Below are 12,922 nucleotides of genomic sequence, written 5' to 3'. Positions count from 1 at the left end.
TACGCCTTTTAGATTCTGTAGGAAGTAAAAAGTGGAGTTAGAAATAAAAATACAATAGCACTGGTATTTATATTTACCCGTGTCATTATCTTTACCAGAGATCTTTATTTCTTCATGTGGTTTCAGTCAGTTTTGTCTTTTCAGTCTGGTGTCTTTTCCATTCAACTTAACAGAACTCCCTTTAGCACTTCTTGAAGGGCTGGTCTAGTGGTGACAGAATCCCTTGGCTTTTATTTATCTAGCACTGTTTTAATCCTTCCCTCATTTTTTAAAATGCAATTTTATTGAGATATATTCACATATTAGATAATCATCCTAAGTGTACAATCAGTGTTTCACAATATCATGCATTCTTCACCACACTTTATGAACATTTTTATTACTCCAAAAAATAAAAATAAATAAAAAATAAAAATAACACCCAAAACACCCCATACTCCTTATCCCCGTTATCTTCTTATTCATCTTTCTATACATTGAATAAAGGGATCACAGGTTTTTCACAATTACACAGTCACACCATAAAAGCTATCTAGTTACACAGTCATCTTCAAGAATCCAGGCTACTGTGTTAGAGTTCAACGGTTTCAGACATTTCCTTCTAGCTATTTTAATAAACTAAAACTAAAAAGGGATACTCATATAATGCATAAAGTTCTGGTTTGCTAATGCTGCCATTATGCAAAATACCAGAAATGGATTAGCTTTTATAAAAGGGGTTTTATTTGATTACAGAGTTATAGTCCTAAAGCCACAAAAGTGTCCAAACTAAGGCATCAGCACTGAAGAATGGCCAACGGCGCCTGGAACACCTCTGTTGGCTGGGAACACACGTGGCTGACATCTTCTTCCTTTGTTCCCAGGTTGTGTTTCAAAATGATGTTCTCCAAAATCTTGTTCTTAGGGTGTTATCTCCTCTCTTAGCTTCTCTGGGCCAAATTCTGGGCTAGCATCTCCAAAGCATCAGCAAGTCTGCTTTCAATGGCCATCTCCAAAATGTCTGTCTCAGCTGCAGTACTAAGCTCCTTGCGTCTGAGCTCTTATAGGGTTCCAGTGATTTAATTAAGACCCACACTGAATCGGTGGGGTAACAACTCCATGGAAATAATCTAATCAAAGGTATTATCTACAGTTGGGTGAGTCACATCTCCATGGAAACATTCAATCAAGAGGTCACACCCTAATCAGAAAGATTAATAAATATGCCCCCACAAGATTCCATTAAAGAATATGGCTTTTTTCCTGGGGGACATAATGTATACAAACTGGCACACATAAGAATAACCTCCAGAGTGACCTCTTGACTCAATATTTGAAATCTCTCAGCCACTGAAACTTTATTTTGTTTCGTTTCTCTTCCCCTTTTGGTCCAAGAAGTCTTTCTCAATCTCACAATGCCAGGGCCAGACTCATCCCAAGGAGTCAGGTCCCATGTTGCCAGGGAGATTTACACCCCTGGGAATCATGTCTCATGTAGGGGTGAAAGCAGTGAGTTTACCTGCAGAGTTGGCTTAGAGAGAGTGGCCACATCTGAGCAACAAAAGAGGTTCTCTGGGGGTGACTCTTAGGTGCAATTATAAGTAGGCTCAGCTTCTCCTTGGCAGGAACAAGTCTCATAAGGGCAAGCCCCAGACCGAGGGCATGGCCCACCAAACTGGTCGTCCCCAATGCTTGCAGGAATATCAGGAATTCCCCAGGTGGGGAATTTAATATCTCTATCTCTGACCCCTTCCCCCTGTCCCTCAAGCCTCCCTTATTTTTGAAAGAGAATTTTGCTGGATATAGAATTCTTGGTTGGCAATTTTTTGCTTTCAGTACTTTAAATCTATTTTACCACTGCTGCCTTGCCTCTGTGGTTTCTGATGAGAAATTGGCATTTAATCTTATTGAGGCTCCCTTTTATGTGACACATTGCAACCTTGTATGTGACATGTCTTTCTTGTGGCTTTCAGAATTCTCTTTATGTTTGGCGTTCAACAATTTGATTAGAACATGGCACAGTGTGGCTCTCTTTGGGTTTACTCTGGAGCTTGCTGAGCATCTTGGATGTGTATATTCATGTCTTTCATTAAATTTGGGACCTGTTCAGCCATTATTTCTATGAATATTCTTTCTGCCCCTTTCTCTCTATATTCTCCTTTTGGGATAACACAGTTTGTATATTGGTTCACCTCATGGTATCCCATGGGTACATCAGGCTCTCTTCTCTTTTTCTTCATTCTTTCCTGTTTGTACTCCTCAGACTGGATGATTTTAGTTGACTTATCTTCAGGCTCAGTCTTTCTTCTGCCAGTTCCAATCTGCTGTTGAGCCCTTTTGGAGAATTTTAAATTTCTATTACTGTGGTCTTCACCTCTATTTGTTCCTTTTCATGTTTTCCATCTCTATTTTGATATTCTCTTTGTCTTCATCTATCCTTTTTCCTGATCTTCTTTTGCTCTTTGTCCATGTTTTCCTTTAACTCTTTGAGCATATTAAGGACCATTGTTTTAAAAGTCTTTATCTGGAATGTTGTAGGTCTGATTCCCCTCATTGATCATTTATAATGCTTTAATTTTTTCCTTTGCCTGGGCCATCACTTCCTGTTTCTTGGTACATTTTTAAATCTTTTGTTGAAACCTGAGCATTTTGGTATTTTAATGTGTTGTCACTGGAATTTAGACTTTGAGGTGTCTATTCCTTAAGCTTGTGTATCTAACTAGTGTTATGACAGAGCTTTCCTTGAATGCCAGGAGATAACAACAATGGGGGTGGGGGGGGAAGGAAAAAAGAAAATACCTTTTTTCTTAGCCGTCTTAGAGATTGATCTGTCCAGGTTCTCTCCTACAGGCTTATCCATACAGCGAGTTTAGAGAATAGCGCTAGGCCACAGCAGAAGGGTCTCCCTGGTCCTTTCTGCGTGTGTCTTATTTTGGGCTTGTGTGTTGGGCATGCTGCTTTGAGTAGCATGTTCCTGTATGATTTCCTCAGATCTAATTGCTAGTTCACTGATTTTCTCTTCACCTTTATCTATCTGTTTAACACATCTAGTGAGTTATTAACTTCAAATTCAATAACAATATTTTTCATTTCTAAAAGTTCTATTTGGTCCCTTTTCAAATTTGCTTGGCCCTTTTTCAGAGTGTTTTTTCTTTTATTAGAACTTCTACTCACTGATTGTGATAATAAGTTAAAATTTTTTTTGCAGTCTCTTTTGAATTGTATTATCTGTGGTTTTTGGAGAGCTGATTCTACCATTTCTTCTATCTGCTGATGTTCCTTCATATAGTTTACCATCCTCATGTGGTTTATTTTCCTTGTTTTGTATAGTTTTTGGTTTTTACTTTTTTATTGTGAACTTGTTCTCAGCAGAAATTGTGTGTGTGTGTGTGTGTGTGTGTGTGTGTGTGTGTGTGTTTGATGTGAATCTTGTGAGCCCTGGACTGTGAGAGTGTCCCTCCAAGTTATTTTTCACGTGTCTGCCAGTACCCTACGAGTTCAGTGATCCTAGACTAGTATTTATATTAATTTTTTTTTTGTATTTTGAAATAATTAGAAACTTAAAGGATATTTGCAAAAATAATACAAAACCTATACAGAGAACTTCAACATACCCTCCTATCTACATATCCAAATGCACCAACTTTTAACATTTTCCACATTTGCCATGTCATTCTATCCATCTTTCCATCTGTTTTCCAAACATTTGGAGTAGGTTGTATACATCACGCCCCTTGAACACATAATACTTCCATGTGCATTTCCGAGAGCAAAGATATTATGTAACCATGTTAAGTACAGTTATCAAGTTCAAGCAGTTTAACCTTGATATAAAGCTTGACAGTCTATATTCCAGGTTTTTTCTTATGTCCCAATAATGTCCTTTTGGGCCTTTTTTCCTCTATAATTAGTTCTGGTCTAGGAATATGGATTGCATTTTAATTGTCATTCTCTTTATTGACTCTTTTTTTTTTTTAATGTTAATTTCCTGGTTTTTAGTCCTTATCCCATGCAGGATACTGTTCATATACGCCCCGCACCTGGGGTTATAGTGTCTTACTGGTTGCCACATTTCTTTCCTCCTAAAGGGCCCTGGACAATGTGAAATGGTGAGCTTCCTGGTCACTTCCTCATGGTAGAGTGTTTCCAGTTCTCCCACTTCCCTTTTGTTGAGGCTGTGACTCTTTTCCCTGCTGACTGTGGCCCTTAGATATCCTGTTTTCTCAGTTTCCCGTTGTACTTAACTGTCTATCTGTTTAGAGGTTTACATCCCTAGATTTTATTCTGTCCTTTGAGCATCTCACATGTTACCAGTTAGTGTATTTTACTTTGATTTTTCTTTCCTTTTATCTTGAAGAGTATGTGGCTCTTTTCTGTAATTCTGATTACATGATGCTAGTTTTGAGCATGGTGGCGTTTTATAAACGAATCCTGTTTTATTATATGGAATTTCTAAATCATAATTATTTCACTGATGGTGGCTCCTACCCCTATATTAATCATATTCCTCACACAGAAATGGGATTCTGTTTTTGTCTCCTAAAGATAAATTAGTATATGGTGAAAAGGGAATTAAAGTTCTGCTAGGAATTTGCTGATGTGATATGATTAACACAAACATCCACATGGGAGTGTCTGTGCCTTTTCCAGGAAAGAAGAATATTCAAGTACAGATTCTGCTGTATCTTGTTAGCTTTCAATAATGGAAAGATTTGTCATATATACATATCATGGGAGCATTAATAATAATAGTAGGTACCTTTATAAAGAGTTTTCTGTGTGCTAAGAACTGTGCTAAGCCCTTGGAGGTAGCTACTATCATTATCCCCATATTGAAACTGAGGATCAGAGAGGTTGAGTGATTTTGCCAAGGTCACAGAGCTAGTGAGTGGTGGAGCTGGGATTTGGGACCATGCATCAGATTCCAGAGCTTGTGCCATTCACTGCTTTGGTTTCGTCTTAGATTAGATAATATTCCATAACATCTGCAAGTTTTTCTCCATGAATCTCAGTTTTTATCTGAGTTTCCTTATTTTGGGGTAGGAAACTTCCTTTTGATCTTTAGGAAATGTAACTTACATTTCTTTTTTCTTTTAAAAAAGACATTGGGTAATTGAAATTAGATTGGGTTTGAGCCTGTGCTGATGGAGGTACCCATGGTAAGTGGGCTGAAGCATTCAGTCGAATTTTTCTTTCCATCAGTAAATTTTTAAAGCATTAAGCAAGTAGATTCTGACAGTAACAGGGAAGATTTAAGTTCTCTTGCGAGAGCTTGGAGGTTTTCAATAATTTTCTGGTACTGCACATATTTTCCATTTTCCACCCTTCTCATCTCACTCACCTGAAGCTCTGAGAATGTTCTTTTGCACAATCTGGGAGCAGGCAGACTTCTGGATTCATCTCCTCTCCCCTCTGCCTCCCTTCCCCTCTCCAGTTACTTCCTGACGCTGCTTGGACATTGTCATTTTGGGAACTTCGGAAACATCCCGATTTTTTTTGTCTGTAAGCTGACAACAGACCGCTGCTCCTATTTGGCTCACGGCTCTGTCCAGAAAGCGAGGAGTTAAAAAAAGAAACCTGGGCTGTGAGTGGCTGTGACAACTGTCCTAGGGGGAGCTCTAGCCCAGGCGGTGACTCATGCTGCCCTGTCACTCAGATCGGCCCTGGCCCCGGCGTCTCAGGGGGCCAGGCGGGGTTACAGACAGAGCACGCACGCAGGGAGCGGGGAGCACGAAGCCTGCACTGCAGGGGCTGTGATGCCCGCACCCGGCTCACCAAGGCGCACTGGCCGGCCCGCCACGGAAGCCTCAGTGCGCAGCAGTGGGGACGCTTCTGGTGGCTACGCCCCCGGGAGCCCGCCGCAGTGGGCAGTTTCCTGGTGACGGATGGCCGATTGTCCGCCTCCGCGACCGAGAGAGCGTAGTAGGTCGGCAGGAAGCGGGAAGATGTAAGATGCCCCTAGCCGGGAATCATGCCCTAAGGAGGTAGGACCTGTGCTGCAGATGTCCATCCGTGCATCCCCACCGCCGGCGCGCAGGGGCGCCGTAAATCAGTGGGAAGAACTTTAGTTGGCTGATGTTCATTATGTTAATTAAACTGCAGTGGATTCAGTGGGCACGATGGAGCTGGGGAGGAGGGATAATGAACTTAAAAAAAAAGTGGTTAATAAGATCCCCGAGTATACTCATCGGGGTATGAATGAGCCAGTCTGCGGTGCTGTCTGAACATGAGTTACAGGTCCTTAAAAATCCTCCTGCCCGTTCCTTTCTCCCATTCTGGTTAACCCATGAAGTGTAGAAATTCCGTCTCATTTCAGCAGTTATCACCAAACGCTAATCCTATAGACCTGTCTGCAAGGGGGAATGAATAGATTTAAGTCCGCTGGCATGCAGGCATCAGCCAGGTGGGGTTCCGTAGAAGCCTTCTGGAAATATCCGGCATGAGCAGCCTGCCTAAATGAGTTCCCAAGCGCTCTCACTCGACCAGATAACCTGTTCGAGTTGATCCTTGGGCTCACCCCAGCAGGAAGGCAGCCAGTCTGCAGGTTGGTGGCCATGTTGGCAGAGAAGGGGTTAATCTCTTGTTGCTGGAGGAGCCCTGGCTGGGTCTGCCTGTGTGAGCTAGATTGCAAGCAGGCGCTGCAGTGCCACCGCGAAGGCTGAAGGAGTAAGACGTTTTCCTCTGCAACAGTGTTGAATCTGTCTGAATTTTTTCTCCCCCACCTTCTCCTTGTTTTTCTTTAACCAGCTCCTCCCCCCTTCGTTCCCACCCTCAAGTCTGATGATGACACCTCCAATTTTGATGAACCAGAGAAGAATTCGTGGGATTCATCCTTTCCGTGCCAGCTGAACCCCTCAGGTTTCTCGGGCGAAGAACTGCCGTTTGTGGGGTTTTCGTACAGCAAGGCGCTGGGGATTCTTGGTAGATCTGAGTAAGTGGAAATTTGACTTTCTAAGGGACCTGCATGGATGCAAGGCATGCAGAGGCAAAGCGGCTGGCGGTGGGAGGGTTGGGGGAGTGCGGTGGAGGGAAGCTTTTCATCAGCCTGCATTTGGAAAGCAGTTTACCTGTTTGCGCTGGGGAGGGGTAGACTGTTAATCTTCTCATTTTGCCATGTTTAAGGTAGCTTGTTCCTGTCTGTAGCATATCATAATTGTCAATTGGGTACTTTGGGTTAGTTTTTCAGTCTTTGATCTTCTTTAGAGGGGCGGCAATAGCGGAGTTTCTAGCAGTGCAGCTCCTTGGTGGAAGGAGCAATGTACCAGAGTTTAGATGAGCTATCCATCTATTTTTCCATCTCTGTGTCTCCCTGTCTCTCAGGTGGGTGGATGGAGGTTGCTATCTTTTCTGGATTGAAAGAATCCTAAAAAAACTATGTATCATTAACCTAAGGTTTCGTGTTGGGTTTAACGGAGCTGCAAGTGGCTGCACCCGAGCTCTAACGGAGCCGATGCTCAGCTCTTCCTGAAGCTTGCTGCGAGGTCAGGGATCGGGTGGCCAAACCCTTCCCAGCTGGCAGAGCCCTGACTGTCAGAAAAAGCCCCGTTACCGCAAGCTGCCGGGAGGGAGTGTGATGGAGGAGAGTCACTGATTCACAGAAATTGGGCTTCACAGGGGCAAAAAAAAAAAAAGCCCCCACAAAACCATGAGCCAAGAAAATGGAGGTATAAATATCACTTTAAGCCTCTTGACCTGGTAGATCCTTCTCCGTTCTTGTTCTTGTAAAAGCTAATGGAAAACCCATTAGTCCGGTGCTTGGGATTGGAGGTGCCTGGCTTCCAGCCTGCCGGAATTTCTCTGAAATGCAGAAGCCTCCGTGATCGTGAAAGTGCAGGGTCTTGCTTCATCCCTTCATGATATGATGACATTCTCTTCTCGGGGAGGTCAAGATCCCTGGGAAGGTCTTGGACTGGCTGTGTTATTCCCCAGCCACCCTGGCTGAAGCTCTTGGGGAAATGTTGAGTAACGAGTTGCTGCCCACTTTAGGAGACCAGCAGAATCTGATTTTTCTCCTCAGCGGCATTCAGTCCCCATTTGCTGTGCTTGTAGCTTAGAAATGGATTTGAAGAGATGTCTTGCTGGTTCCTGGATGGTGTCCCCCCATGGGTGCTGTCTTGACTGTAATATTCCTGAAAAGGTTTCAGACCACTGTGGGACTCAGGCATTAGATGAAACAGTGTTGTGGGCTGTGACTGCATTGGAGAAAGGTGTTCATGTTGAATGATGAGGTGGTCCTTCTTTAACTCCCTCCCTGGGGGCTGGGTTTAAAATCTGGGTTAACAGTGTTGGCTGTGCTGGTCTGACTGATATGCTCTACAACCCCAACGCGATCTGTACAAAGACAGGAGAGGCAGAGAGCTAACTAGCTGTTGAATGTGCCGTCGGATCAAGTTGAAATGGCCCAGCAGGGCTGGGAGGTCCTGCATTAGCCTCAGGGAGCAGGGCAGAAGTGGAGGCCTGATATTAAAGGACATGCGGTTCGCGGCCAGCATAACCTTGACACACACAGCACACTGAAGGTCACACATTGGTTGGGAGGAAGATGTGTGGAGGGTTCTAGTTCTGGTTAGTAGAGAGCTGGCCTGGTCAGAGGGAAAACCAGGAAGGACCGAGGGAGTTAGATGCCAGGAGCATGGGCAGAACGATGTGGGGGGTTTTAGGCATTGCAATTAATCTGAGGCAGTATGTGATTAATTGCTTATTTTTCAGGAAGACTGTAATTGCATCTTCTTCCTTCTCATGGAAAGCTCAGTTAAGGATGCTCTCTGGCATTAAGGCCGAGGCACTTGAGAAACATTTGTCGGTTTAATTGACTCATAGTCCTTTCCCCCAGATTGTGTTAATCTTGCTCACTGTATTTGAGGAGATGCTTTTTCACCTTTGGTAGTTCAAAATACGTCTCCAGAGCATAAAGTGAGCTTCTGTTAGTGCCCTAACAGAATGCTTAATCAGATTCTCATTAAAAAGTACATGCAAACAAAAATGTGTATTTCTTATCTAGAAGATGGAATTGGAGTACTCCTGTCTTCTTGGGGAACTTTGTTGTCTTTTCCATGGCAATTTGGAGTTGTTATCAGAAAGGTTTTCTCTCATTTATACCTTTTAATGCGATGTTGCAGTCTGATTTGGCTGCTTGCTGTGCCATGGGGCAATCCTAGGGGTGAAACCTCCAGGGTTGTTTTAGAAATTCACTCCACCTGTTGGATGTGGGGCATCCTGGACAAGTTGGGTTATGATTATTTAGAAATCCCATACACAAAAGATGCAGGGACCAAATTACTTAGTAGCTCTGTGGTCTTGTTGAAATACAGTTACAATATTCATTTGGAGACGGGAGAGAGGTGTTTTTGTGGGCACTGCTTTGCCACCAGAGACTTGGCGTTTCTTCCTGAGTTGCTGCTTCTTTCCTTCCTGTTTTCGTCATCACAGGTTTTTATTTATACACGTCGATTACCTGTGTTGTTACTCGCTCTTCACACCGCTGAGGAAATCGCAGATGCTGCTGTTATTGTGCTGGGTAAATTGACCCCAGATTTTGTTACCAGTGAATTGAATGAAATGCTCTGAGGTGGAGCTGAATGAATTATGAATGCTCATGGAGAGTACGGCAGCAGGAATGATTTTAATTGCGGTGATCGCTTGTCATAGTTTAGGATCCCTTTTCAGGACCCCAGACAATTTTGAAGCCAGCCACTGAGAGTGCATCCTTATTTTAGGTTTGGCAAGACTCTTGATGTCAGCATTTCAATCTGTGAGGCGTAGGGGGAGTTCCTTGCAGCTTGAGTTGGAGGGAGCCAGGAGGATTCTAGAGAACTAGGTTTGCTTGTCTTTTGGGGTGGGAATCTGGCAAAGTTAGGCTGGTGTGCGAATATCTGGTGCCTTTTTTCCTTTTAAGCCTGGAATGCCTGGATGTCCACCTGAGCTGCCATTCGCCTGAACTTCATGATAGTAGGGTAGTAATAGAAATCAGTATGTTAAAGGTTTAAAAATAAAATGGGTACCAGCTCTCTTCCCTCCCCTGTCAGCATGGGGTACATTTCTTTGAGTCTTTCCTCCTTCCTCCTAGATCTGCGATATTGCCCAATTTAAACTCTTGCTGAAACAGACCGTATATTTCTGCAAACCTTCAATGTAAACTATAGAAGGGGAAAAAACAGATGGTTTTATATTTTGTTAGTTTTACATTAACTGGTTTTCTGCTTCTGGAAAAGTTGGAAATTGCAGGAGAGCCATGAAATCTTGATGAGCCTAGAATTTGTAGGATGACAGTGTCGGCGGAGGCTGTTTTTTGGAAGGGGGCTCTCTCTCTTTCATTAGATTTAGGGCTTTTTCCTTAGCTTTGGGTGGATCTGAAAATGTAGTTATGGAGTCAGCCATTCGCACACATTGGAGGAATGAGAAATGACCGTCACCATTGCCTTCGCCAGATTTCAGGAAACCCGCCTTTGGATACCTCTTCTCAGCTCTATTGGAGCTTCTTTGCATGCCAGTTGCCACAACTTCAAAGAGAGTGATAATGATACCCGCACTTAGAGTTGTTGGGAAAATTAAATGAAATATGGAAGCACTTGGCCCAGTGCCTGGCACATGGAAAAGCCTCAATAAACATTCACTGTTGATATTTTTGTTTACAGTAATATGCTAGTTAATATATGCATAGTGTCCTTTTATGCATACCCAGAGGATATGGAAAGGACATGGCAAAACTTAGTCCAAAGTCCTGCCACACCAGATGTCCAGCTTCCCAGGCACTGGAAATTTTCTGTTAGAGGTGCTTATTGAAAGTCCTGACCAACCGCAAGGGTTAATATGCAGTTACCAAGTACAGGGTGGTAAAAGGTGGTTGGGGAGGAGTGGATTGACAGTGGAGGACAGATTTGGAAGTCCCAGTCTCAGAAGAGTACCTTCTCATCCAGTTGAGCGAGTCACAGCATATGTGTGTGAAACGATTCAGGAAACACAAAGCAAGCACCTTCACTGCAGAATAATCCAGTACCGGTTGAATGTCTAACTGCTTAGGAGAGTCAGCAGGGTAAGGCAGGATGCAATGGGGGACATGTAGTGGGTAATGCCAATTCCTAATTCTTGCCAAGTGGCAGTGATGATCTTCCTTGGGGTGTCTGTCCATTTCCCTAAATAGATGTGGTCCCTAGAGTGGGCCAAGTTTTATCCCACTGGTTTTCCTGGAACACAGGACATTCATTGTGGACCCTCAGTAAATACGTGTTGGAACTTTGAACTTTTAAGTTAGTGATGGAAAGCAAAATATATGGCTCAGCTTTAAAAACAAACAAACAAAAAAGATGGATTTCGCTCGATGGAGAGAAAGGTAGAGAGAGAATTTCAGTTGGGTGGAGTGATTTCAGGTGCCAGCCTCTGGTCCAAGCACTTCACACATATTAACTCATCTAATCTACACAGTAGCCCAAGAGGGAGGTACTATTACCATTGATTTTATATGTGAGGAAACTAAGACCAAAGAATTTAAGCAACGTACCCAAGGTCACACAGCTATGAGTGGCACAGCTGGGGCCCAAATCCAGGCAGTGTGGCCCCAGACTCTCTTCTCAGTCACTGTGCTGTGCTGCTAGGTATAAACACCATAGAGATGAGAAAGTAGGAAATTTGTGCAGCACCCCCAAGTTCACAGGCTTGTCAGAAGTGGAGGCCCATCATGGGGAATGATGGGCAATGAGTTTGGGGCAAGGAGTAGGGACAAGAGCTGACAGATGAAACTCTGGGTTTTATTTTAAATCTCAGGGAGCTGGGAGTTTATTGAGTAGGTGAACCGTGTAGCTCTCTGGTTTCTCTGATTTCTTCCTCTTCTCCCTTAGGGATTCTTGCCTGGGGTATACACACACCCACACTTTTTGCCTGGGAGTTCTCATTTGCTAGAGTGTAGGCTTGGTGAGGACAGGGAACTGTGTTGGCCCTGCTCTCCACCATATCTTTGGGCTGCTCATATACAGACTGCTCAAGAAGCATTTGGTGAATAAACACAAATCATTTTTATGTCTGCACCTCTTGAAATGTTAATGATTCCCTGATCCGTTTCTACTCAAACCTATGTTTTGTACTTCTGATTGCCTCGCAGTCATCTATCCTGCCATGGGTTAATCCAGTGGGAGATGGCCTGACCTTCTCCAGTGAGTCCTACTTCTTTTTTGCTGGGGACTAAAGTATCTTCCCCTAAAAATTGTTTTCCTTTCCCACATCTAGCCAAAGGCTCTTTGTCATTGTATGTGCTGCCTCCAGATCTCTACAGCAAAGAGCCTCATCTGTGTTTTGATTTTTTAAGTAGTTCGCAGTGTCACCGTTCCAGAATCTTCTCTGGTACCCAAAGGCATGCATCCCCTGTACTTCTCAAATAAGTTGAACAAAACAAAACAAAACAAAACAAAACAACACTTGTGCTTGCCAGTGATTACCATCCTGAAGTGCCTTGTGTTGCATTTCCATTCCCCCACTATGTGGATCAGATATCTGACATTTGCCTCTGTGTGTTAAATTCTCTCCTCTCACTCATTCAATTTCTTCTTTCTCTCAGTCAAGCACATCTTGTTCTGCTTTCCTTATTCCTTCTCTATTTAGACTGCGTGTGCTTGCCTTGCAGGCCTGGCAGGACCATTCTACCGCCTTCTCATTTATGTTAAAGATACCTTTAGGAAATCTAATCCAAACCATCTTAGCCCAGTCCTGAACATCAGGCTCCGAAAGATCTGTCAAGTGCATTTTGCTGGCCTACACATGCTAATTTGCATGGTTGCCTCGGATCCCTTAAGACGACAGTAATTGACTAAATGGTGCTATATGTTCCCAAGCTCTGCGCCAGTTTGGCAACTCTTCCTTTGCGTAAGTGAATTTCTCTCGGTTCTTACTGCTTTACTTGTCTTTATCGCCCTGACATCTCACCCCTTCCTTTCTCTGACAAACTTCCTGAAAG

The 12,922-nt window shown here is 43.4% G+C and overlaps 1 protein-coding gene across 6 annotated transcripts in view; it reads left to right on the top strand.

Annotated features, from left to right (window-relative positions):
* CIT (citron rho-interacting serine/threonine kinase) overlaps positions 1–12,922 on the top strand; it is a 176,586-nt gene that overhangs the window by 69,553 nt on the left and 94,111 nt on the right. For all 6 annotated transcript variants that reach the window (XM_037816693.1, XM_037816692.1, XM_037816691.1 and 3 more), the window contains exon 10: positions 6,727–6,910. In XM_037816693.1, the coding sequence (XP_037672621.1) occupies positions 6,727–6,910 (184 nt within the window). The remainder of the gene's footprint in view (positions 1–6,726; positions 6,911–12,922) is intronic.

Source organism: Choloepus didactylus, chromosome 23 (assembly GCF_015220235.1).
Source record: "Choloepus didactylus isolate mChoDid1 chromosome 23, mChoDid1.pri, whole genome shotgun sequence".
Classification (NCBI taxonomy): Eukaryota; Metazoa; Chordata; class Mammalia; order Pilosa; family Megalonychidae; genus Choloepus; species Choloepus didactylus.
This window is presented reverse-complemented; position numbering and strand designations above follow the sequence as displayed.